Source organism: Aegilops tauschii, chromosome 2 (genome assembly GCF_002575655.3).
Source record: "Aegilops tauschii subsp. strangulata cultivar AL8/78 chromosome 2, Aet v6.0, whole genome shotgun sequence".
NCBI classification, from domain to species: domain Eukaryota; kingdom Viridiplantae; phylum Streptophyta; class Magnoliopsida; order Poales; family Poaceae; genus Aegilops; species Aegilops tauschii.
Window position 1 is genome coordinate 65,425,563 of NC_053036.3, and position 27,025 is coordinate 65,452,587.

General features: G+C 45.4%; 1 protein-coding gene across 1 annotated transcript; it reads left to right on the forward strand.

Moving 5' to 3' along the window:
• Positions 1-5,335: 5,335 nt before the first annotated feature.
• Positions 5,336-7,015, forward strand: LOC109765362 (peroxidase-like). The gene is made up of 3 exons (XM_020324155.4): positions 5,336-5,571; positions 5,656-5,832; positions 5,938-7,015. The coding sequence occupies exons 1-3, from the start codon at positions 5,365-5,367 to the stop codon at positions 6,493-6,495; spliced, it is 942 nt and encodes a 313-aa protein (XP_020179744.1). The 5' UTR covers positions 5,336-5,364; the 3' UTR covers positions 6,496-7,015.
• Positions 7,016-27,025: the final 20,010 nt, after the last annotated feature.

Below are 27,025 nucleotides of genomic sequence, written 5' to 3' on the forward strand. Positions count from 1 at the left end.
CAGCGATCAGTACTGCCCCTTCGTCGTGTGGTGGAAAGAGTTTACGTTATACAGTGCTCGTCGTTTTTCGTCCTTTCGCCTGCGAGCGTACTCGGCGTGTCAGATTGTATTGTCAGGCGCCGAGCTTCGAATACACATATACGCTACATATCGTTGTCCAACGTTTGCCTATACTTTAACTAGCACTCTCGGCTGACTCGAATCGCGATGGCACGCACGCCGTTGATGCGGTGCATGCAGTTGGAGCGGAACCCGACAGTTTACAGGCAACAGGAGAAAAATGTTGGGAAAAATGTACAACAGAAGGGACATGGAAAAAAATGTTTGTTCGATGCCTTTTTTTAGGAGCAGCGGAAGAACAAATTACCTGGGAGGTCACCACGCTAGCCGGCGCCGATGCGTTCTTACGTTGGCGTCCTCATCATCCAGTCTTGTCCGTACAGAACTTTATGGACACATCGCTGGGCCCGTGAAAAGCAAAAGAATTATGTCCCCACACTGCACGCACCTGTGCAGCCTGTCCACCGGTCGTCAGACCTGTATCTCGGACAGAGCCCACCAGATCGATCGTGGGCAGTGTATTGCTCTGTATCAAGCGATGTACTCCACTTTACTCTTTTTTCGTAAATCACATTGCACAGATCATCACACGACCGCGCGACCAGATGGATAACTGCGTGCAGGACGTCCGCTCTCCCCCCGGCACGACTATGCCTCACTTCCGACGAGACCGAGGGAAGCCTCCGCCCAAGTAGAGCGCGAGATTAGCCAGTCCATGCGCGTGGGAGCCAGCAACATCAACTTTTTGCATCATGTTTTCTGTTTTTGTTTTTTCTTTGTTGTTTAATTTATTTATACTTCCAAACATTCTAAATAAATATATTAATAAAAGACTTTACATATTAAAAAAACAAGTATTTGAAAAATGTTAAATGTGTACGGAGCAAATATTTCTCATGTATACAAAAAATGTAAAGCATGTGTGAAGAAATTGATAATGTATTTAAAAAAGATAATCCAAACATTTCAAAAAATATTAAATTTATTTTAAAATGTTAGTCAAGAATTTAATTTATTTAAATGTGTATAAAAATATTGACCCTGTATTTAAAAATTCTTAATCAACCAATTGAAAAGATGTTAAATGTTTATTGAAAAATATTGACCATGGATTGAAAAAATGTTAATCAAACATTTGAAAATATTGTGTATAGAATTTTTTACGATGTACTAAAAAACGTTAATATTTTATTTGAAAAATGTTAGTCAAGCATTTAATATTTTTTAAACACGTATAGAAAATATGTTGACCATGTATTAAAAAACATCAAACTTGTATTTAAAAAAATTTAATCAAACATTATAATTTTTTAATATATATAGGAAAAACTTTGACCATCTATTAAAAATATAAATCTTTAAATGTTAGTAGTAAAACTTGTGACCTTGTATTCAATAAATGTTAATGTTGTATTTGAATATTTTCTAAAGTGTATTAGAAAAGTGTACTAGATATATACCAGAAAAAACAGAAAAAAAACCCAGGAGAAAACTAAATAAAACCGATGAAAAACAAGAAAGGGAACAAACAAAACTGAAGAAAAATAAAGAAAAAGGAAAAAGGGAGTGAAAACTAAGAAAGAAACCAAGAAAATTGAAGAAAAGCACAGAAAATTAAATAAAAGAAAATGCAATAAAAACAGAGAAATAAACGAAGAAAACCCGGTGAAAAAACAAAAATAAAAAACCCAAAAACCAGTGGAAAACCGGCTCAGATCCTTCAAGTTGATCATGCCATACAAATTTAACAGAAACGCAACCAGTGACTCAATGGCTAGCAGGGCTACGCAGCAAGCACGAGATCCTGGGATTGGGCCCGTGCTTTGTTTTCCTCCTCTATTTTTTAATCACTTTTCATTACGCCACAATGAGCGGGAGCCACTAGTTAACGAGCGCTTCTTCGAGAGCCTTCCAACGATCAGCGTCACTGGGCGCGCTCTCAGTCATTCGTCACGTGTCGCGTTCTGGGCGCTCCCACCAAATTTTGTTTTTTTGGCACGCGTTTTCGGCTATTTGGACGGTTTTTTTTCCTGGTTTTTTTGACGTTTTGGTTTTCCACCGGAATTCCTTAGCTTTTCGATAAATTTTTTTGATTTTTTGCGTGAAAAAACGCGTTTTCTTTTTTCTTTTCTTTCGTGAAAGTCATGGTTTTGCTTTCGCGAGAGTCACGGCCGTGCCTCTTGAAAATGAAAAAAAACGCGTTTTTTGTTTTTTATCCTTTCGCGGGAGTCACGGTTTTGCTTCCGTGAGAGGCACGGTTGTGCTTTCGCGAGAGTCACGCCCGTGCCTCTCGGAAACGAAAAAACGCGTTTTCTGTTTTTCTTCTTTCGCGAGAGTCACGGTTTTGCTTCCGTGAGAGGCACGGTTGTGCTTTCGCGAGAGTCACGGCCTTGCCTCTCGAAAACGAAAAAAATACGTTTTCTATTTATTTTTCCTTTCACGAGAGTCACGGTTTTGCTTCCGCGAAAGGCACGGGTGTGCTTTCGCGAGTCACGGCCGTGCCTCCTCGGAAACGGAGAAAACGCGTTTTCTCTTCTTTTTTTTTCCTTCCGCGAGTCACAGTTTTGCTTCCGCGAAAGGCACGGTTGTGATTTCATAAGAGGCACGGGCGTGCCTCTTTCGGAAAGGAAAAAACCCGTGCTCCCGATTCGGTTTTTTCGTCTGGTTTCTTTGGGCCGGTTTTTTCGTGATTTTTTTTGTCAAAACCTATCAACATGGATCTAGTTTTGAAGATCTCGACGCGAGAAATCCAATGGTGAAAGCGGTTTGAGATTTGGGCGTACGGTTTGAGAGAGAAAACATTATGAATAAACGGATCTACGAAAAAGGGAAAACTCCCAGGTTGTGACAAGTGGCGCGCTGCATGTGCGCCACTTGTCGCAACCTGGGGAGTTGGAGTGATCTTTGCAACGAGTACTCCTCAACTAGGTATTTCGACAATGAGCCGGCCGGTCACTATCGACGTTTTAGGAGCTGTATGGGCTGTGTTAAATCGACCGACCACATGTTTTATTTTGGGTCAGCCCATTTGTTACTGGGCCGAGATCTATCACCACTCACCAGGTGCGACCCAGCTTTGCCCTTTCAACCAATGTTTTTTTTGTTTTTCTCGTTTATCTGTTTTTGCATTATGTTTTTAATTTTCTTTATTAGTTGGTTTTCTTTTGTGGGTATTTTTTTTGCGGGTGGGGTATTTTTGAGATGTTGGGTTAGTATAAATATGTTCACACAAATACTATACAACATGTGCAAAAATTACACTATTTTATGATTGATCTTTGCATATTAAAAAACCGCAATTTCGGTGCAAAGTTCTGTGCAAGAGTTTTTTGATTTTCTTTCTTTGTAAAGGGTAATATCAGTGCTACTAATTCATTCTTTCTTATAAAAAAACATGGTTTATATTTATTTTACTTTTATTTTATTTTTCATCTTCTATAAGGGTAATACCAAAAGACTATAATTCATTCCTTCATAGGAAACTTTTTTTCACTATTGTAAGTTTATTATTTCATATTAAAAAAACACAATTTTCGTGTATATTGTGCAAATTTTGTCATCATTTTTTATATTTTATTTTAAAAGGGTAATACCAATGCCACTAATTCATCCTTTGTTAGATTATTTCATTACTTTGATTTAGTTAGTTTTTCAATTTTATTTTATTTCTTATTTAAGGGTAATACCAATGTCACTAATTACGCTATTATATTCTTGTTCTAGCATATTTTGAAGCATGTTCTGTATATAGCGTGCAAGTTCTATCATTGTTTGTATTAGAACTTGTTTTAGTATTCTTGTCTTCTTTAAGGGTAATATGAATGCCACTAATTCATTCTTCCTTAGAAAAAATCATTATTTTAATTTTGTTTTAGTTTTTATTTCATTTTCTTTATTCTTTAAGGGTAATACCAATGCTACTAATTCTTTTTTCTTATAAACTTCATTATTTTTATTTTGTTTTATTTTTATTTCATTTTCCTTTCTTCTTTAAGGGTAATACCAATGCCATTAATTATTTCCCTTTTTGGATATTTTTCAAAAATTCCTCTATATATGCTTATTCTTGCATATTAAAAAATACAATTTTTCTGTATGATGTGTGTAAATTTTGTCATTGTTTCTTTTAGAATTTTCTTTTATTTTTCTTTCTTCCAAAAGGTAATATCAATACCATTAATTCATTATTCCTTAAAAAACTTCATTATTTTGCTTTAGCTTCAGTTTTTAGATGTGGGAACTTCTTTATTATGAAAACCTTATTTATTTTATTTTTGTGTGTGTATGTATACGCGTGAGTATTATACACTATGTATGCATATTATACTAGAGTGTGAAAATTACACTATTATATGTTTATTCTTTGCATATTACAAAAAGTGCGATTTATGCCAATTCATTCTTTATTTGAAAAACTGCTTTTGTACGAAAATTCCACAGTACTAGACTTATTTTTTCATACTATAAAAAAATGTAATTTATGTATAAATTGTGTGCAATTTGTCATTGTTTGTTTTAGATATTTTTTTAGCCCCACGTTCTGCGATTGCATGTACTTCATTAGTGGAGTTAGCTTCGGAGGTTGTTGTGGTAGTGGCCGCACCTGCGTGTGTATGTTCTCTGCATATATGTACATACTCGACTGATAAATAGACATGAGTTCAGTCTCTCTTGTGTTACTCTACCTTGCATGGTATCACATACCTTGCTCTTTTTCCTTGCTTCCGCTTCCGCGCTCATTCCTAACACCTGAACAAATTTTTTGGTCAGATCCCATGTTTTGTTTGTCCACATGTTATCGTTGTATGCAAAATTACCGCACACCGGTCAAATTAAACGAGGGTGAATTGCCTTGGACAAATTATAGCATGGAGATGATGCTAAGCACACGTATATTTTCTGTTCTATAAGCTAAGCCAATTAATTTTGCTGTTTTTTTTTGCGTGGCAAACGCCAATATAGATCGCTCAAGTTGGCCCTATCCACTTGCATGCGTGAACCTTCCAAATATGCGGCCAAGTTTGTCGACACCATGTACGTAGCAGACCGCGATAGGCCTTACCCGATCGACCGGCTAGCTGCATTTGGTTGGAAAGGTTCATGGATGGATAGATGCTGTGTACGTCGTTCGAGAGGCTAACGCTGGACCAAGCGGACCTAGATTTTGGATGCTCTCTCCCTAGTGGGGGACAGGGACCGATTTGCAGGTGCACCTGAGCTGAATCTCTGGCTATAAATATGCATGCGATGCACTACTCTCTTGCACAAGCCACACTAAGGGTGCAGGCAGCTAGCTAGCTAACCATGGCCGCCTCTGCCTCTTGCATTTCTCTGGTCGTGCTCGTGGCCCTGGCCACGGCGGCGTCGGCGCAGCTGTCCCCGACGTTCTACAGCGTGTCGTGCCCCGGGGCGCTGGCCGCCATCAAGAGCGCCGTCACGGCCGCCGTGAGCAGCGACCCCCGCATGGGCGCGTCGCTGCTCCGGCTGCACTTCCACGACTGCTTCGTCCAGGCAAGTTTCGCATAACTAATTTGCTTGAGCGAAGAACAGCCGGGATTGACCGATTATTTGCCGTGCGTGTTTTGCTGACTGCAGGGCTGCGACGCCTCTGTTCTGCTGTCTGGCAACGAGCAGAACGCGGGCCCGAACGCGGGGTCGCTGAGGGGCTTCGGCGTCATTGACGGCATCAAGGCCCAGGTCGAGGCCGTGTGCAAGCAGACCGTCTCCTGCGCCGACATCCTCGCCGTCGCCGCCCGCGACTCCGTCGTCGCCGTAAGATCATCATCTTACGAAGACTTACATGGTTCATTGGATGCTCGGCTCCTTTTTCTTTACACCATCATATATAATCGTTTGTTTGCTTTTTGTCATGTGCAGCTCGGAGGGCCGTCATGGACAGTTCCTCTGGGGAGAAGGGACTCCACAGGTGCAAACGCGGGGCTGGCAAACAGCGACCTCCCGGGGCCGGGCTCCAGCCGGGCACAGCTCGAGGCCGCGTTCCTCAAGAAGGGCCTGGACACGGTCGACATGGTGGCCCTCTCCGGCGCGCACACCATCGGCCAGGCGCAGTGCAGCTCCTTCCGCTCTCGGATCTACGGCGGCGACACCAACATCAACGCCGCCTACGCCGCGTCGCTCCGGGCCAACTGCCCCCAGTCCGGCGGCAACGGCAACCTGGCGCCGCTGGACACGACGACGCCCAACGTGTTCGACAACGCATACTACACGGACCTCCTGTCCCAGAAGGGGCTCATGCACTCGGACCAGGTGCTGTTCAACGGCGACACCACCGACAACACGGTCCGGAACTTCGCGTCCAACCCGGCGGCGTTCAGCAACGCCTTCACGACGGCCATGATCAAGATGGGCAACATCGCGCCGCTCACCGGGGCGCAGGGCCAGATCAGGCTCAGCTGCTCCAAGGTTAACTCGTGATTGACGTACATGTCGATAGGCAGCTCGCCATCACGACACGTCGTCAATGAATAAGTCCCCAGAAGCAGTAGCCAAGACCAATTATAGCACTTAGCAACCCGGTCAGGGCGACTACTCGGTGCATGCCGTGCTGCTTGAAGACCTCAAGTTTCAAACGCGCACCTGGTTTTCGAAGCCTGAGGTTCAGGCATGCAGGAGAGATGCAAACAGCGCCGCCCATGCACTACCTAAACTAGGGACTAGGCCTGCAACGTAATGGTGCCCATGCTTTAATGTAACGTGGGAGTATGACTATACTGTCCAGCAGTTGTTGCTGATCATGCAAGGTGACATGCCCACGTCTTAAGACTAGTCATAATGGAGAGTAACTTAGAGTAGTAACATGCATATGTTACTAGTCTATGTTACTACCTCCACAGTGGGTAGTAACATATGTGTTGTGTCATGCATCACTTCATTTATTAGGTTGTAGACTCATCTTTTCTTGATATGTGTGATATTACAGTAACTAGCTATGTTACCACATGTCTCTTTTTCTTCATTAATTACATGCCACATCATCCATTTTGCCTAGATAAGTGTGATGTTACCACCTATGTTACTCCCATTATGGGTAGTCTAATAAAGCTCTGATAGATCAATTACTGTACCAGCACCTAAAACGTGTAATTTCTGAAATCGCTTATAGATCAGTCAACTGATTTTTTTTTTCAAGTTTCAATCACTTTGTTCTCAACCTTCGAATGTGATCCAAGTTTACAGAGCCTTCTTCTTTCTGTGCCCCGTGCCTTTGTCAATGTCAAGTCTTCTTGGATAGGGCCGGCCCATCAAAATACACCATTTTACACGACAATTAATTAATTGTAATTACTTTCGAAGATAGAGTTGCAAATATCGATGCTGACATGTTAGCCAAGTTTTCACATTCCTTAGATCAAGGATGACATGTTTGGTTGTCTGAGCCCTATGATCCATTTTGTATCCCGCAATTTGTGGAATTCGAGCAATAAAACTTGGTTGAACCCCTAAAAAAAATGTCCAGCTCGCTCCCGCCATCGATGCCGCCGCCAGCCGCCGCCTTGTCACCTCCCACTAATTCTTGGCTCGCCCTTGATGGGAACGCTGCAGCCGACCACGACGTCCACATCTCGAGCTCAAAGCTTGTTGTTGCTCTTTGTTGCATAATCAATTGACACATCCCATATTCTCAGACAACTGAGAAATAGTAAAATCATAAAGAAAAACAAAACATAAGCATAAGATTTTGCCTCCTCCAATAACTAATAAGTTAGAGAGTTTTACAGTTGGCATGATTACAAAAAAAACATTCACTCTCTTGGTACGATTTTTCCAAAATGCTTGGCACCGGAGTGGACCAAAGGGTGACTTCATGCATGATGTTGGTGAGAAGGAATAGGCATCACTACAGACTTGTAGCGGAAAACCTATGCATTGAGCTCGCTCCTAATTGTCCAACATCCGAGTATGGTGAGAGAAACCATGACCCCCACCCCCCTATTAGGTATATGCACCTTTGACATGTCGATCCATCATTCCTTGATGGATCACACCACATTCCAAGAAGAGGCGTGAATATGAAGCTACGCCTTCACCATGCCCCAAAGCCTAATGGTAAACCAACATGAAGAGATGGGCCACGGTTTCATTCTCTCGCTTGTAAGGACAGCACAACACACAATTTAGCCAACTCGCTTTGCCAATATATCGAAGTCCAAATCCTATTGAGAGCCAACCATGCAAATAATTTGACCTAGGGGGGGGATGCTCTCCAAATTATGATCTCAACGAGAAGTTAGTGAAACCAAGGAATTGTGCCTTGTATGTAGTTGTCGCCCAGTAGTGCCACTAGACGTATGCTACCAAATGATGCCATCATCCATTTCTTCATTGATTTGGATTTCACTTAAGTTTACCCAAAGAGAGATGATTTGGTGAATATGGTATATCGTCCGTTGAGCGGGAAGCTTTATTTTGAATAGCAAACTTGAAAGAACATGCGGTGCCCCCATGTTTGGTTTTGGTAATTGATGACAATCTCTATGGACTAATGGTTGCCTTGAGTTATATTTGAAGGATTTGTCCATAGGCATTTCTTGAAGTTCATGTGTTGGTTTCAAGGAGTTTATGTGGTGACCAAGGTGTTATTAAGGAATTATCCAAAGGTTGGTCATGTGAGAGTTGAGCTTATTGCAAGCATGTCTTGGAGAAGAAGATTGTGTGATAATTCATGTATATCTTCAAGACATCATCCAAATGAAGAGAGTTGAAAAGATTCATGGTTGATCAAGACTAAGTCAAGAGTGAATCAACTTGATCAACTCACAAAGCGTAGAAGATGTATCAAGAGGGATCAAGCGATCCCATGGTGTGGTGAGCATTGTCAATTATGCTTTGTGTACTAACCCATGATCTTCGTGAGAGTTCTTTGTTGGGTTAGGTTGCGGTGTGCAAGTTCAAGTGAAGCATCATGAAGAGATCAAATGCTTGAAGCTTGCCGTCCATTGTGGTGACAATGGACTTGTGAAGATGTTGCGGTGTGCAAGTTCAAGTGAAGCATCATGAAGAGATCAAATGCTTGAAGCTTGCCGTCCATTGTGGTGACAATGGACTTGTGAAGATGTGCGGAAGAGTGGCTCACCCATAGTGGAGCATGGGGGAGCAATCAACTAGTCTTCATCGAGCCAACGCAACCAAGAAAGGAGGTCCAACTTGAGGGAGTCAAGATCGTCATCATCTAGCTCAAGTGGACCATGTGCAAGGCAAAGGTTTGCTCTTGATAGGTTTTCTATTTTACCGGTCTCATGATGGTAGGTGGGAGACCGGGTTATAGGATCGATTGCCGTACTATCAAGGGGGGCTCTCGATGAGTAGCTTGATCGTATCGTTCATAGAGAGCTCAAACCATTGCATCCTTGCATCATCTTTATTGGTTCTTGTTTGGTTCTTCTCTTTGTGAGTTTTGGAGCTTATGGTCATCTTGATGACAAGCTCGAGTTCATCGAAAACGGAGTTCACTCGCATCTTCTATGATGTTTTCGATGTTGGAGGTTATGCCGGTTCTTCTCGGTTGGAGGTTTCACTCCTCTATTTGTTGGCATACCTCCCCTGCCTCTTCTTACTATAACCAGTCACTGTTTTGATGCTACCCGTCTTCCTCTATCCAACAAGCTTGAGTTTGCTCAATTCGGAGCTCATATGCAGAAGTTATGGCAGTTTTGGTTTCCTAGCGGTAGTACCGCGGCCCGGAGCGGTAGTACCGCTTGAGTGCTACAAGCGGTAGTTGTTGGGAATCGTAGCATAATTTAAAATTTTCCTATGCTCACCAAGATGCATCTATGGAGTCTACTAGCAACGAGGGGAAAGGAGTGCATCTACATACCCTTGTAGATCGCGAGCGGAAGCGTTCCAATGAACGTGGATGACGGAGTCGTACTCGCCGTGATCCAAATCACCGATGACCGAGTGCCGAACGGACGGCACCTCCGCGTTCAACACACGTACGGTGCAGCGACGTCTCCTCCTTCTTGATCCAGCAAGGGGGAAGGAGAGGTTGATGGAGATCCAGCAGCACGACGGCGTGGTGGTGGATGTAGCGGGTCTCCGGCAGGGCTTCGCCGAGCTTCTGCAAGAGAGAGAGAGAGAGGTGTTGCAGGGGAGGAGGGAGGCGCCCAAGGCTATAGGTTGCTGCCCTCCCTCCCCCCCATTTATATAGGCCCCTGGGGGGGTGCGCCAGCCCTGGGAGATGGGATCTCCAAGGGGGGGCGGCGGCCAAGGGGGGGAAGGGGTTGCCTTGCCCCCCAAGGCAAGGGGGAAGCTCCCCCCTAGGGTTCCCAACCCTAGGCGCATGGGGGGAGGCCCAAGGGGGGCGCCCCAGCCCACTAAGGGCTGGTTCCCTTCCACTTTCAGACCACGGGGCCCTCCGGGATAGGTGGCCCCACCCGATGGACCCCCGGGACCCTTCCGGTGGTCCCGGTACAATACCGGTAACCCCCGAAACTTTCCCGGTGGCCGAAACTTGACTTCCTATATATAATTCTTCAACTCCGGACCATTCCGGAACCTCTCATGACGTCCGGGATCTCATCCGGGACTCCGAACAACTTTCGGGTTTCCGCATACATATATCTCTACAATCCTAGCGTCACCGGACCTTAAGTGTGTAGACCCTACGGGTTCGGGAGACATGCAGACATGACCGAGACGCCTCTCCGGTCAATAACCAACAGCGGGATCTGGATACCCATGTTGGCTCCCACATGTTCCACGATGATCTCATCGGATGAACCACGGTGTCGAGGATTCAATCAATCCCGTATGCAATTCCCTTTGTCAATCGGTATGTTACTTGCCCGAGATTCGATCGTCGGTATCCCAATACCTAGTTCAATCTCGTTACCGGCAAGTCTCTTTACTCGTACCGCAAAGCATGATCCCGTGACTAACGCCTTAGTCACATTGAGCTCATTATGATGATGCATTACCGAGTGGGCCCAGAGATACCTCTCCGTCACACGGAGTGACAAATCCCAGTCTCGGTCCGTGCCAACCCAACAGACACTTTCGGAGATACCCGTAGTGCACCTTTATAGTCACCCAGTTACGTTGTGACGTTTGGCACACCCAAAGCACTCCTACGGTATCCGGGAGTTACACAATCTCATGGTCTAAGGAAAAGATACTTGACATTGGAAAAGCTCTAGCAAACGAAACTACACGATCTTTTATGCTATGCTTAGGATTGGGTCTTGTCCATCACATCATTCTCCTAATGATGTGATCCCGTTATCAATGACATCCAATGTCCATAGTCAGGAAACCATGACTATCTGTTGATCAACGAGCTAGTCAACTAGAGGCTTACTAGGGACACTTTGTGGTCTATGTATTCACACATGTATTACGATTTCCGGACAATACAATTATAGCATGAATAATAGACGATTATCATGAACAAAGAAATATAATAATAACCTTTTATTATTGCCTCTAGGGCATATTTCCAACAGTCTCCCACTTGCACTAGAGTCAATAATCTAGTTACATTGTGATGAATCGAACACCCATTGCGTCCTGGTGTTGATCATGTTTTGCCCTAGGGAGAGGTTTAATCAACGGATCTGCTACATTCAGGTCCGTGTGTACTTTACAAATTTCTATGTCTCCATTTTGAACACTTTCACGAATGGAGTTGAAGCGACGCTTGATATGCCTGGTCTTCCTGTGAAACCTGGGCTCCTTCGCAAGGGCAATAGCTCCAGTGTTGTCACAGAAGAGAGTCATCGGGCCCGACGCATTTGGAATCACCCCTAGGTCGGTAATGAACTCCTTCATCCAGACTGCTTCCTGTGCTGCCTCCGAGGCTGCCATGTACTCCGCTTCACATGTAGATCCCGCCACGACGCTTTGCTTGCAACTGCACCAGCTTACTGCTCCTCCATTCAAAATATACACGTATCCGGTTTGTGACTTCGAGTCATCCAGATCTGTGTCGAAGCTAGCGTCGACGTAACCCTTTACGACGAGCTCTTCGTCACCTCCATAAACGAGAAACATATCCTTAGTCCTCTTTAGGTACTTCAGGATATTCTTGACCGCTGTCCAGTGTTCCTTGCTGGGATTACTTTGGTACCTTCCTACCAAACTTACGGCAAGGTTTACATAGGTCTGGTACACAGCATGGCATACATAATAGACCCTATGGCCGAGGCATAGGGGATGACACTCATCTTTTCTATATCTTCTGCCGTGGTCGGGCATTGAGCCGTGCTCAATTGCACACCTTGCAATACAGGCAAGAACCCCTTCTTGGACTGATCCATACTGAACTTCTTCAATATCTTGTCAAGGTATGTACTCTGTGAAAGACCAATGAGGCGTCTTGATCTATCTCTACAGATCTTGATGCCTAATATATAAGCAGCTTCTCTAAGGTCCTTCATTGAAAAACACTTATTCAAATAGGCCTTTATACTTTCCAAGAATTCTATATCATTTCCCATCAATAGTATGTCATCCACATATAATATGAGAAATGCTACAGAGCTCCCACTCACTTTCTTGTAAACACATGCTTCTCCATAAGTCTGTGTAAACCCAAACGCTTTGATCATCTCATCAAAGCGAATGTTCCAACTCCGAGATGCTTGCACCAGCCCATAGATTGAGCGCTGGAGCTTGCACACTTTGTTAGCATTCTTAGGATCGACAAAACCTTCCGGCTGCATCATATACAACTCTTCCTTAAGGAAGCCGTTAAGGAATGCCGTTTTGACGTCCATCTGCCATATCTCATAATCATAGTATGCGGCAATTGCTAACATGATTCGGACGGACTTCAGCTTCGCTACGGGTGAGAAAGTCTCATCGTAGTCAACCCCTTGAACTTGTCGATAACCCTTAGCGACAAGTCGAGCTTTGTAGATGGTCACATTACCATCCGCGTCCGTCTTCTTCTTAAAGATCCATTTGTTTTCTATGGCTCGCCGCTCATCGGGCAAGTCAGTCAAAGTCCATACTTTGTTTTCATACATGGATTCTATCTCGAATTTCATGGCTTCTAGCCATTTGTCGGAATCCGGGCCCGCCATCGCTTCTTCATAGTTCGAAGGTTCACCGTTGTCTAACAACATGATTTCCAGGACAGGGTTGCCGTACCACTCTGGTGCGGAACGTGTCCTTGTGGACCTACGAAGTTCAGCAACTTGATCCGAAGCTTCATGATCATCATCATTAACTTCCTCCCCAGTCGGTGTAGGCACCACAGGAACATTTTCCCGCGCTGCGCTACTTTCCGGTTCGGAAGGGATGACTATCACCTCATCAAGTTCCACTTTCCTCCCACTCAATTCTTTCGAGAGAAACTCCTTCTCCAGAAAGGACCCGTTCTTGGCAACGAAGATCTTGCCTTCGGATCTGAGGTAGAAGGTATACCCAATAGTTTCCTTAGGGTATCCTATGAAGACGCATTTTTCCGACTTGGGTTCGAGCTTTTCAGGTTGAAGTTTCTTGACATAAGCATCGCATCCCCAAACTTTTAGAAACGACAGCTTAGGTTTCTTCCCAAACCATAATTCATACGGTGTCGTCTCAACGGATTTCGACGGAGCCCTATTTAAAGTGAATGCGGCAGTCTCTAAAGCATAGCCCCAAAATGAGAGCGGTAAATCGGTAAGAGACATCATAGATCGCACCATATCCAATAGAGTGCGATTACGACGTTCGGACACACCATTTCTCTGAGGTGTTCCAGGCGGCGTGAGTTGTGAAACTATTCCACATTTCCTTAAGTGTGCACCAAACTCGTGACTTAAATATTCTCCACCACGATCTGATCGTAAGAATTTTATTTTTCTGTCACGTTGATTCTCAACTTCACTCTGAAATTCCTTGAACTTTTCAAAGGTTTCAGACTTGTGTTTCAGTAGGTAGACATACCCATATCTACTTAAGTCATCAGTGAGAGTGAGAACATAACGATATCCTCCGCGAGCCTCAACACTCATTGGACCGCACACATCGGTATGTATGATTTCCAATAAGTTGGTTGCTCGCTCCATTGTTCCGGAGAACGGAGTCTTGGTCATCTTACCCATGAGGCATGGTTCACACGTGTCAAATGATTCGTAATCAAGAGACTCCAAAAGTCCATCTGCATGGAGCTTCTTCATGCGCTTGACACCAATGTGACCAAGGCGGCAGTGCCACAAGTATGTGGGACTATCGTTATCAACTTTACATCTTTTGGTATTCACACTATGAACATGTGTAACATCACGTTCGAGATTCATCAAAAATAAACCATTGACCAGCGGGGCATGACCATAAAACATATTTCTCAAATAAACAGAACAACCATTATTCTCGGATTTAAATGAGTAGCCATCTCGAATTAAACGAGATCCAGATACAATGTTCATGCTCAAAGCTGGCACTAAATAACAATTATTGAGGTTTAAAACTAATCCCGTAGGGAGATGCAGAGGTAGCGTGCCGACGGCGATCACATCGACCTTGGAACCATTCCCAACGCGCATCGTCACCTCGTCCTTCGCCAGTCTCCGTTTATTCCGTAGTTCCTGTTTTGAGTTACAAATATGAGCAACCGCACCGGTATCAAATACCCAGGAGCTACTACGAGTACTGGTAAGGTACACATCAATTACATGTATATCACATATACCTTTGGTGTTGTCGGCCTTCTTCTTGTCCGCTAAGTATTTGGGGCAGTTCCGCTTCCAGTGACCACTTCCCTTCCAATAAAAGCACTCAGTCTCGGGCTTGGGTCCATACTTTGACTTCTTCCCAGTAACTGGTTTACCGGGCGCGGCAACTCCCTTGCCGTCCTTCTTGAAGTTCTTCTTACCCTTGCCCTTCTTGAACTTAGTGGTTTTATTCACCATCAACACTTGATGTTCTTTTCTGATCTCCCCTTCCGCTGATTTCAGCATTGAATATACCTCGGGAATGGTCTTTTCCATCCCCTGCATATTGTAGTTCATCACAAAGCTCTTGTAGCTTGGTGGAAGCGACTGGAGGATTCTGTCAATGACCGCGTCATCTGGGAGATTAACTCCCAGCTGAGACAAGCGGTTGTGCAACCCAGACATTCTGAGTATGTGCTCACTAACATAACTGTTCTCCTCCATTTTACAGCTGAAGAACTTGTCGGAGACATCATATCTCTCGACCCGAGCATGAGCTTGAAAAACTAATTTCAGCTCCTCGAACATCTCATATGCTCCATGTTTCTCAAAACGCTTTTGGAGACCCGGTTCTAGGCTGTAAAGCATGCCGCACTGAACGAGGGAGTAATCATCAGCACGTGATTGCCAAGCGTTCATAACGTCTTGGTTCTGTGGGATTGGTGCATCACCTAGCGGTGCTTCTAAGACATAATCTTTCTTGGCTACTATGAGGATGAGCCTCAGGTTCCGGACCCAGTCCGTATAGTTGCTGCCATCATCTTTCAGCTTGGTTTTCTCTAGGAACGCGTTGAAATTGAGGACAACGTTGGCCATTAGATCTACAAGACATAGTGTAAAGATTTTAGACTAAGTTCATGATAATTAAGTTCATCTAATCAAATTATTTAATGAACTCCCACTCAGATAGACATCCCTCTAGTCATCTAAGTGAAACATGATCCGAGTTTTAACTAGGCCGTGTCCGATCATCACGTGAGACGGACTAGTCAAGATCGGTGAACATCTCCATGTTGATCGTATCTTCTATACGACTCATGCTCGACCTTTCGGTCCTCCGTGTTCCGAGGCCATGTCTGTACATGCTAGGCTCGTCCAGTCAACCTAAGTGTATTGCGTGTGTTCCGAGGCCATGTCTGTACATGCTAGGCTCGTCAACACCCGTTGTATTCGAACGTTAGAATCTATCACACCCGATCATCACGTGGTGCTTCGAAACAACGAACCTTCGCAACGCTGCACAGTTAGGGTGAACACTTTCTTGAAATTATTATAAGGGATCATCTTACTTACTACCATCGTTCTAAGCAAATAAGATGCAAAAACATGATAAACATCACATGCAATCAAATAGTGACATGATATGGCCAATATCATCATGCTCCTTTGATCTCCATCTTCGGGGCACCATGATCATCTTCGTCACCGGCATGACACCATGATCTCCATCATCATGATCTCCATCATTGTGTCTTCATGAAGTCGTCACGCCAACGATTGCTTCTACTTGTATGGCTAACGCGTTTAGCAACAAAGTAAAGTAAATTACATGGCGTTATTCAATGACACGCAGGTCATGCAAAATAATAAAGACAACTCCTATGGCTCCTGCCGGTTGTCATACTCATCGACATGCAAGTCGTGATTCCTATTACAAGAATATGATCAATCTCATACATCACATATATCATTCATCACATCTTCTGGCCATATCACATCACATAGCACTTGCTGCAAAAACAAGTTAGACGTCCTCTAATTGTTGTTGCAAGTTTTTACGTGGTTTGTAGGTTTCTAGCAAGAACGTTTTCTTACCTACGTATGACCACAACGTGATTTGCCAATTTCTATTTACCCTTCATAAGGACCCTTTTCATCGAATCCGTTCTGACTAAAGTAGGAGAGACAGACACCCGCTAGCCACCTTATGCAACTAGTGCATGTCAGTCGGTGGAACCTGTCTCACGTAAGCGTACGTGTAAGGTCGGTCCGGGCCGCTTCATCCTACAATGCCGCCGAAACAAGAAACGACTAGTAGCGGCAAGAAGAATTGGCAAACTCAACGCCCACAACTGCTTTGTGTTCTACTCGTGCATAGTAACTACGCATAGGCCTGGCTCTGATACCACTGTTGGGAATCATAGCATAATTTAAAATTTTCCTACGCTCACCAAGATGCATCTATGGAGTCTACTAGCAACGAGGGGAAAGGAGTGCATCTACATACCCTTGTAGATCGCGAGCGGAAGCGTTCCAATGAACGTGGATGACGGAGTCGTACTCGCCGTGATCCAAATCACCGATGACCGAGTGCCGAACGGACGGCACCTCCGCGTTCAACACACGTACGGTGCAGCGACGTCTCCTCCTTCTTGATCCAGCAAGGGGGAAGGAGAGGTTGATGAAGATCCAGCAGCACGACGGCGTGGTGGTGGATGTAGCGGGTCTCCGGCAGGGCTTCGCCGAGCTTCTGCAAGAGAGAGAGAGAGAGGTGTTGCAGGGGAGGAGGGAGGCGCCCAAGGCTATAGGTTGCTGCCCTCCCTCCCCCCCATTTATATAGGCCCCTGGGGGGGTGCGCCAGCCCTGGGAGATGGGATCTCCAAGGGGGGGCGGCGGCCAAGGGGGGGAAGGGGTTGCCTTGCCCCCCAAGGCAAGGGGGAAGCTCCCCCCTAGGGTTCCCAACCCTAGGCGCATGGGGGGAGGCCCAAGGGGGGCGCCCCAGCCCACTAAGGGCTGGTTCCCTTCCACTTTCAGACCACGGGGCCCTCCGGGATAGGTGGCCCCACCCGGTGGACCCCCGGGACCCTTCCGGTGGTCCCGGTACAATACCGGTAACCCCCGAAACTTTCCCGGTGGCCGAAACTTGACTTCCTATATATAATTCTTCACCTCCGGACCATTCCGGAACCTCTCGTGACGTCCGGGATCTCATCCGGGACTCCGAACAACTTTCGGGTTTCCGCATACATATATCTCTACAACCCTAGCGTTGTGTAGACCCTACGGGTTCGGGAGACATGCAGACATGACCGAGACGCCTCTCCGGTCAATAACCAACAGCGGGATCTGGATACCCATGTTGGCTCCCACATGTTCCACGATGATCTCATCGGATGAACCACGGTGTCGAGGATTCAATCAATCCCGTATGCAATTCCCTTTGTCAATCGGTATGTTACTTGCCCGAGATTCGATCGTCGGTATCCCAATACCTAGTTCAATCTCGTTACCGGCAAGTCTCTTTACTCGTACCGCAAAGCATGATCCCGTGACTAACGCCTTAGTCACATTGAGCTCATTATGATGATGCATTACCGAGTGGGCCCAGAGATACCTCTCCGTCACACGGAGTGACAAATCCCAGTCTCGGTCCGTGCCAACCCAACAGACACTTTCGGAGATACCCGTAGTGCACCTTTATAGTCACCCAGTTACGTTGTGACGTTTGGCACACCCAAAGCACTCCTACGGTATCCGGGAGTTACACAATCTCATGGTCTAAGGAAAAGATACTTGACATTGGAAAAGCTCTAGCAAACGAAACTACACGATCTTTTATGCTATGCTTAGGATTGGGTCTTGTCCATCACATCATTCTCCTAATGATGTGATCCCGTTATCAATGACATCCAATGTCCATAGTCAGGAAACCATGACTATCTGTTGATCAACGAGCTAGTCAACTAGAGGCTTACTAGGGACACTTTGTGGTCTATGTATTCACACATGTATTACGATTTCCGGACAATACAATTATAGCATGAATAATAGACGATTATCATGAACAAAGAAATATAATAATAACCTTTTATTATTGCCTCTAGGGCATATTTCCAACAGTAGTACCGCTCCAGAGCGGTAGTACCGCTCCAGAGCGGTAGTACCGCTGGTAGCCCCCAGCCGTAGTACCGCTGCGGTCTCGTGCTAGTACCGCCTCGATTCGAGGGGTCTTTTTCGTGTCGGGTTTTACGGTACTGGCCACGGCAGTGGGGGCCGTTGTACCGCTCGTATGCGGTAGTACCGGCCTGCCACCGCGGTAGTACCGCTCTGGGCCCAGCGGCAGTACCGCGAGGGGGAGCGGTAGTACCGCTTATAGGGGCAAGCGGTAGTACCGCTGGCCAAGCGGTAGTACCGCTCTCTACGGGGCTGAAGTGGGGGTAACGGTTGGATTGTTCCCCCCACTATATAAGGGGGTCTTCTTCCCCATTCTACTTCATCTCTTGAGCTCGTGTTCTTCCCCCATTGTTGACCTTCTTCGAGCTTGCTAACTCTTAATCCCTCCATGGATTCTTGCTAGTTTTTGAGGGAAAAGAGAGAGGAGATCTAGATCCACATTTCCACCAATCACTTTCTCCTCTATGTGAGGGGAACCCATTGGATTTAGATCTTGGAGTTCTTGGTGTTCTCCTTCTTGTTCTTCCTCTCATTTTCCTCCCTAGCATTAGTTGCTTCGGTGGGATTTGAGAGAGAAGGACTTGGGCACTCCGTGTGCCCTTACCATTGCATTTGGTGCATCGGTTTGAGTTCTCCACGATGATATGTGGAAGTTACAAGTTGAGAAGCTTATTACTCTTGTGTGCTTGGTGCCCTTGAGCTTGTTCCTCTTGGGTGCTTGGGCGCCCTAGACGGTTGGTGGTGTTCGGAGCTCAATCATTGTGGTGTAAAGCTCTGGGCAAGCGTCGGGGTCTCCAATTAGGTTGTGGAGATCGCCCCGAGCAGTTTGACGGGTTCCGGTGACCGCCCCCAAGGGTTGCCAAAGTGTACGGGTTCGGTGACCGCCCCCAAGGGTTGCCATTTGTACGGGTTCGGTGACCGCCCTCAAGGGTCCCTTAGTGGAAAATACGGCATCTTGCATTGTGCGAGGGCGTGAGGAGATTACGGTGGCCCTAGTGGCTTCTTGGGGAGCATTGTGCCTCCACACCGCTCCAAACGGAGATTAGCATCCGCAAGGGTGTGAACTTCGGGATACATCGTCGTCTCCGCGAGTCTCGGTTATCTCTTACCCGAACCCTTTACTTATGCACTTTACTTTGTGATAGCCATATTGTTTCTTGTCATATATCTTGCTATCACTTAGTTGTTTATCTTGCTTAGCATAAGTTGTTGGTGCACATAGGTGAGCCTAGTTGTTGTAGGTTTTGTGCTTGTCAAATTAACCGCTAGGTTTATTCCGCATTTGTTCAAGCCAACCGTAATTATTTTAAAAGCGCCTATTCACCCCCCCTCTAGGCGACATCCACGATCTTTCAAAACTCCATCTTTCATGGCCCCGGCCACCTTCCAATTCTTCCTTGAAGAGGCATAATAGATTAACGGGGTAACCACTCGAGGCCACATGTCAGTAACCAAATGGAAGTCCCAAAAGGGAACACGTTCCCCATTGCAGATGGTGATGATGGTGAAAGCATAGAACATGTCTAGGTCTGTCTCGTCGCATGGGTTTTCATACCCATCTACATTTTAGCTTTTTGTGTTTGGACAAAGGCCATTGCAATATAAGAGTCCGGGTAAACTTGATGAGATTAAGTACCGAGCCCCCAAGGCTATAGGGACGGCGAACGGTCTCGCTAGTCCCTCAAAGGAGGGATGAGCAGGGTGACATGGTAAAATACTTGGGAGGTGAACACGGACTTGATGACGACACCACGACCCATGGTGGTTCTTGCCATCCCAACGAGCGAGCCTAGTAATCTTGTCCTCGATGAATTGGTAAGGCGACCGCTACACGTCAGTCGACAGATAAACAGAGATGATCGACAACCTCGCCAGTCGCTGGATGCAGCGGCGGTGGCAGGATTCAACATTGACCCAGGTAGCCTTTGTGCACTATAGCTGTCGCTACTGTATACAAAGGAAATGGGGCTCATGCCCCAGGCAGCGGCCGATCTGCCTCGGGCCTGATGCCACCACTGGTTGGATGGAGTGAGGACAACGGTTGAGTCTTTGTAACAGGAATCGTGCCGTGCTCACGCTTTGCAACACGAGCTCTGTTGCGTTCCTGCCGAATAGTTTTTTTGCTTTGAAAACAAAGCCTCTGTTGTGAAACAGCCTTTTTCGTTTGACAAAGGCCTTTGTTGCGAATATTTTTTCATTGAAACAAGCTTCTGTTGCGAACAATTTTTTACATTTGAAACAAGCTCTCGGTTGCGAAAAGTTTTTCCATTGAAAAAACACCTTTGATAATAGGTTTTTTTTCTTTGATGTGATTGCAACAGGGTCTCTGTTGCAAACATGGACTATGAGGTTCTTTAGAGTTGTCCGATCGAAATCTTATTGGACAACCACGGAGATGGTCGACGCACGCAGCGTGCGCGTGATCAGTGGGGTGATCGCTAGCGTTTTTCAATTTAAGTACGTACGTGAAGCAGAAATTCGTGCATGCATCCACGGATGTAACAATCAAATTCTCAATTTCTCATGCAAAAGCATGCTTCCAGCTTATACCATCCTGTTTACGCGTGTACACAGATTGAAGATATAAACTTCTCTTTTGGCTGCATGGTGCCGCCGGCGTGATAGGCAATTCCAAACCAATGAGCACTACTCCTGCGCATATCTTTTGCCGGGAGCACGTAAATATCAGGGCAGCACCCACATGCCGCTTTGAAAGGCATGTATGGAAGCGCCGCCCAAAGGGAGCCCAAGTTGTTTGACGCTTAAGATGCCGTTTATCAAAATCACTAACTCGGGAGTATTCCTTTCAAAGATTAATTTCTCTTCCCAAGTTGCCACAAGGGCCATGCTGCATGTGCGTCACTTGTCATAACCTGTCAGTTTAACTTTTTCGTAGATTTGTTTATTCAAAATGTTTTATTTCTTAAACCGTGCATCCAAATCTCAAACCGTTTTCACCGTTGGATTCCTCGCGTCGAGATCTTCAAAATTAGATCCCATTTTGATATTTTTGATGTACTTATTTTACGAAAAAAATCAGACTTCTCACGGAAGGAAAAAAAAGTAGAAAACGTGTTTTTCCGTTTCCGAGGGGCACAACCATGCCTGTCGCGGAAGTAAAACCGTGCCTCTCACGAAAGAAAAAAAGAAGAGAAAACATGTTTTTTCGATTTCAAGAGGCACGCGAAGTAAAACCATGCCTCTCACGCAAAAAAAAATTTCTTTCCGAGAGGTGCCTCGTGCCGAAGCAAAAAAAAAGTGTTTTTTCTGTTCCCGGGAGGCATGGCCATGCCTCTCGCGAAAGCAAAACCGTTCCTCTCGTGGAAGCAAAATCGTGCCTCTCGCAGAAGCAAAAAAAAGGTATTCTCGTAAAATTGTTTTATTTTAAATCATCCAAAAGTTAAGGAACCGAAAAAACCCCATCTAAAAAGCCAAAAACACGTGTGGAAAAAAATCTGGAGGAAACGCCCAGAGCGCGACACGTGGCGGCTGATCCCAACTGATTGTTGGGAGGCTCCTGAAGGAGCGACCGTTAACTAGTTGCTCTCACCATTTATAGGCTTATTAATTTACTGCCTCCCACCCCTCGCAGCACCTACATAGGAGATGGGTTGGCCCATGTATGTACAACTTTTTTTTTACGGAAGAATTTGCACCATCCGGTTTGTGAAGCTTCCAAACCGGCTTTTATGTTTTTTTTTTCTATTTTGATTTTGTTTTTGCACCTTGTTATTTTTTATTTTTTAACCTTGTCATTTTTACAAACTTTTTTTAATTCATGAATTTTTTTTGAATTCAAGAACTTTTGAAAAATTCATGTTGAATGGACGTGGGTGTCGCCTGGGGGGATAGACATTTTAAAACAATTACGGTTTAGGCTAGAACAAATGCGAGATAGAACAAGCGTTTAATTTGTCGAGCAAAAAATCTAAATATATTAGGTTCAACTTTGTGCACCAATAACTTATGCTAAGCAAGATAAACAACTAACTGATAGCAAGATATATAATTTCAAGCGCGAAGGCTATCACAAAGTAAGTTTATAAGTAAAGAGCTCAGGTAAGAGGTAGCCGAGGCACGCGGAGACGATGATGTATCCCGAAGTTCACATGCTTGCGGATGCTAATCTCCGTTAGAGCGGTGTGGAGGCACAAGGCTCCCAAAAATGCCACTAGGGCCACCGTATTCTCTGCATGCTCTCGCCCAATGCAACGTGTCGTGACTCACTAAGTGTTGACGCTCGAAAATGGCATGATCGCAAAGAGTGACTTGAGTCTATAATGGGATGAGGTTAAAATTATGAGTTCATGTCACCATTTGATGGCCCTCTTCAAGATGATCGAAATAAATATGAAGATGGACCAAAACAGAGCTCAAGTGCAAAATATATGACAATTTCGGAGATACCCGTGTTGACATCAGATTAGAAAACGGCATGAAAGCTAATTAAGATGGCCTTGGATGAAAAAACTTTCAACTGAAAAGTTCTTCGTCTCGTCGAAACTGACGATTTTGATATAAAAATCGTCCCCATCCAAGGTCGTATGCAAAAGTTACAGGCAAAACAGTGAGCTGCAGTAGTATTTGGCCGGATCATCCGGCCGGGGGTCGAAAAATTGACCCAAACAACAGAAGCTAAAAGTTGAAGCCGGATGATTTGGGTCAAGTCACGGATGATCCGGGTAAAGGCTGGACAATCCGGGAAATCGTCCGGACGTCCGGACCATTTTTTCTGCTACAGACTTTAGAAAACGGCCCGAAACACCCTCAAGATGGCCTCATATAGAAAAGTGTTCAACATGAAAGTTGTGCGTCTCGTTGAGACGGTTGATTTTGTTATAAAAATCGTCCAAATCCAAGGTCGTATGTGAATTCTAGAGCCAAAACAGTGAGGCGCTGTCAGAAAACTTGGCCAGGCCGGATCATCCGGGCCTTGAGCCGGACATCCGGGCCGGAGGTCGTGAACAGTCCGTGTTTTGCTAGGTTTTGATGATTTGGACAGCTAGGCAAGTCCTTTTCTTGTACGGGAAGTCCATCCGCCTTTTATATAGATTAGGGGTGACGGCCGATTGAACAAGAACACACAATCGAACAAACACATCTACCACTTTTATCTTTTCTCCTTAACCCTAGTTCTTCTTCTTCCTCGTTCTTCGTTCATTCTTCTTCATTGCAGGGGCGACGAACCTCGAGGCCCTAGGGGCGATCAGGTCGACCTAGGGCAGCCCATAGCCGCCGCGCGCCCTGACAGGGTCCCTCCCGGGCGTGTGGGTTTTCGGGTCTCCAAAAGCGCCCGCCGGATTGTCTTGCATACCGCGCTTCCGGCGGGTCTCCTTCGACATGAGCAGCGGTGCATCACCTCCGGCGTCGAGGGTAAATGGTGACGTGTTCGTGTTCGTGTGCGAACACACTTTTTGGCGACTCCGCTGGGGACGAAGCTTTGAACGGTCTCCGGCCCGTTCTTACTACGATGAGATCGTCATCTAGTGTTTGCAATCTACAAAGGTAATATGAATACCCTATTCACTTATGTAGATGCAAATAATGCATATGTTGTTGCTAGATCGTCTAATGAGCATACTGTATCGGCTAGCCCTAGTTTTATCAATCATGCATCTAATTATGTGCAACAGCCAATTTAGAATAATCTTCATGCTTCAACTTCATATAATTTTAGCAACATGCAACATATGTATCCCAACTCCCATGCATCGGCAACCCCACAAATCTATATGCCGATGAACAACATGATGAGTTCGGTTAATCAAGTTGAAACACCCCATGTAGGAACTTTCAATGGCATGCAACCTAGTGTTTCATCTTTTTATTCATGGGCAACTAATTTGCAACATGTTAATCCAAACATGCCGGTGGATAGGGGAATTGGCCATGCTACCTCTAGTTATTCGGCCAATTACCCTCAAACATTGTATGCTACACCTCGTGCTACTAATTTTTTGGCACCTTACGCAACTGTTGATATCCATAATTCGCCTCCGCACCTTCATGGTCATGGCCGAATAAGTGAAACTTTTGCAGGAGCACAAATGCCTTCACCTACTACCGTGGCATATCATGCCCCCTGCACAATTACAGAATTTTGGCAACATCTCATTACCAAAAGATTCTAAAAGCATTGGGGGGCAACCATATCCAGACTGGGTAATTGAGAACAAGCTTACATTCTCTTGGGATTTATGCAACTCTATTTGCCAGGAACTAATAGAAGGCGGGAAGCCTCATGATTTTGCTGCTGTAAAAGCTAGAGTTGTGCAAATGATGCAGTCACCCAGTGTTGTACCATCCAGTGCACCCCCTAAACAATTGCAAAGTTTCGGTACCTCATTGTCGGAAAAGTCTGAAAGTATTGGGGGGCAATCTCATGAGGAGTGGATGGAAATTGAGATGAAAAAGTTTAAAGCTCGCCAAGCTGAGATGTGGGCTAAAATTAGACAAGAGCGAGAAGCCTTGCAAATTAAAAAAGCACTACTAGGAAAAAGCCTAGTAGTAGCGCGGGTGCCTGCGCTACTGAAAGAACATGCGGTGCCCCCATGTTTGGTTTTGGTAATTGATGACAATCTCTATGGACTAATGGTTGCCTTGAGTTATATTTGAAGGGTTTGTCCATAGGCTTTTCCTGGAGTCCATTTGTTGGTTTCAAGGAGAGTTTGTGTTGACCAAGGTGCTGTTAAGGAATTATCCAAAGATTGGTCTTGTGAGGGTTGAACTTATTGCAAGCATGTCTTGAAGAAGAAGAGTGTGTGATCATTCATGTTTACCTTCAAGACGTCATCCAAATGAAGAGAGTTGGAAAGATTCAAGGTTGATCAAGACTAAGTCAAAGAGTGAATCAAGTTGATCAACACATAAAGCATAGAAGATGTACCGAGAGGGATCAAGCGATCCCATGGTATGGTAAGCATTGTCCATTACGATTTGTGTACTAACCCATGGTCTACGTGAGAGTTCTATGTGGGGTTAGGTATGTTTCCATGGACTTGCGTCAAGAGGAAGATATTATACAACCCATGGAGGATGACATCAAATGGTATTCGCCACCAAGTTTGCGTGTGCAAGTTCAAGTGGAGCATCATCAAAGAGATCTTATGCTTGAAGCTTGCCGTCCATTGTGGTGACAATGGATTTGTGAAGATGTGCCGAAGAGTGGCTCACCCATAGTGGAGTATGGGGGAGCGATCCACTAGTCTTCACCGAGCCAACGCAATCAAGAAAGGTGGTCCAACTTGAGGGAGTCAAGATCGTCATCTTCTAGCTCAAGTGGACCATGTGCAAGGCAAAGGTTTGCCCTTGATAGGTTTTCTATTTTACCGGTCTCATGGTGGTAGTTGGGAGACCGGGTTATAGGACCGATTGCCGTACTATCAAGGGGGGCTCTCGATGAGTAGCTTGATCGTATTGTTCGTAGAGAGCTCAAACCTTTGCATCCTTGCATCATCCTTCTTGTTTCTTGTTTGCTTCTCTTTGTGAGTTTTGGAGCTTTTGGTCATCTTGATGACAAGCTCGAGTTCATCGAAAACGGAGTTCACTCGCATCTTCTATGATGTTTTCGATGTTGGAGGTTATGCCGGTTTTTCTCGGTTGGAGGTTTCACTCCTCTATTTGTTAGGCATACCTGCCCTGCCTCTTCTTACTATAACCAGTTGCTGTTTTGATGCTACTCGTTGTCTTGTTTCCAACAAGCTTGAGTTTGCTCAATTCGGAGTTCATATGAAGAAGTTATGGCAGTTCCTTTTTCTCCCTGCGGTAGTACCGCGGTGGCAGCGGTAGTACCGCTTGTAGCGTCAAGCGGTAGTACCGCTCTAGTACCGCTCTAGTACCGCTTCGATTTTGGGTCTGCTCTTTTCGTGTCGGGTTCAGCAGTAGTCGCACGGCAGTAAGGCACGGCAGTTCCGCTTATAAGCGGTAGTACCGCTCCGGTCGGGCGGTAGTACCGCTACTGCACTACTGCCACCGTACTCTGCTCTGTCCTGCCTCCTTTGGCCCCGTGTTCTGCTCCTCCAGCGGTAGTACCGCTGGGTGAGCGGCAGTACCGCTTATAAGCGGTACTACCGCCCCAAGGTTCATGTTTTATTGCTTCTTTTTCCTGCTTCTACCGCCCGAGTGGTAGTACCGCTCGTGGAGCGGTAGTACCGCTCGTGTGCGGGCTGAGCACATAACCGTTGGATTTTTCCCCTCCTATAAAAGGGGGTCTTCTTCCCCAATGAACCTTATCCTTTGAGCTCGTGTTCTTCCCCCATTATTGACCTTCTTCGAGCTTGCTAACTCTTAATCCCTCCATGGATTCTTGCTAGTTTTTGAGGGAAAAGAGAGAGGAGATCTAATCCACATTTCTACCAATCACTTTCTCCTCTATGTGAGGGGAACCCCTTGGATCTAGATCTTGGAGTTCTTGG

Excerpts from the sequence above, each read along its gene's own strand:
- LOC109765362 (XM_020324155.4), top strand. The coding sequence starts at position 5,365 with ATGGCCGCCTCTGCCTCTTGCATTTCTCTGGTCGTGCTCGTGGCCCTG. Across the intron at positions 5,572-5,655 it reads TCCACGACTGCTTCGTCCAG|GGCTGCGACGCCTCTGTTCT; the intron begins GCAAGTTTCGCA and ends TGCTGACTGCAG. Across the intron at positions 5,833-5,937 it reads CCCGCGACTCCGTCGTCGCC|CTCGGAGGGCCGTCATGGAC; the intron begins GTAAGATCATCA and ends TGTCATGTGCAG.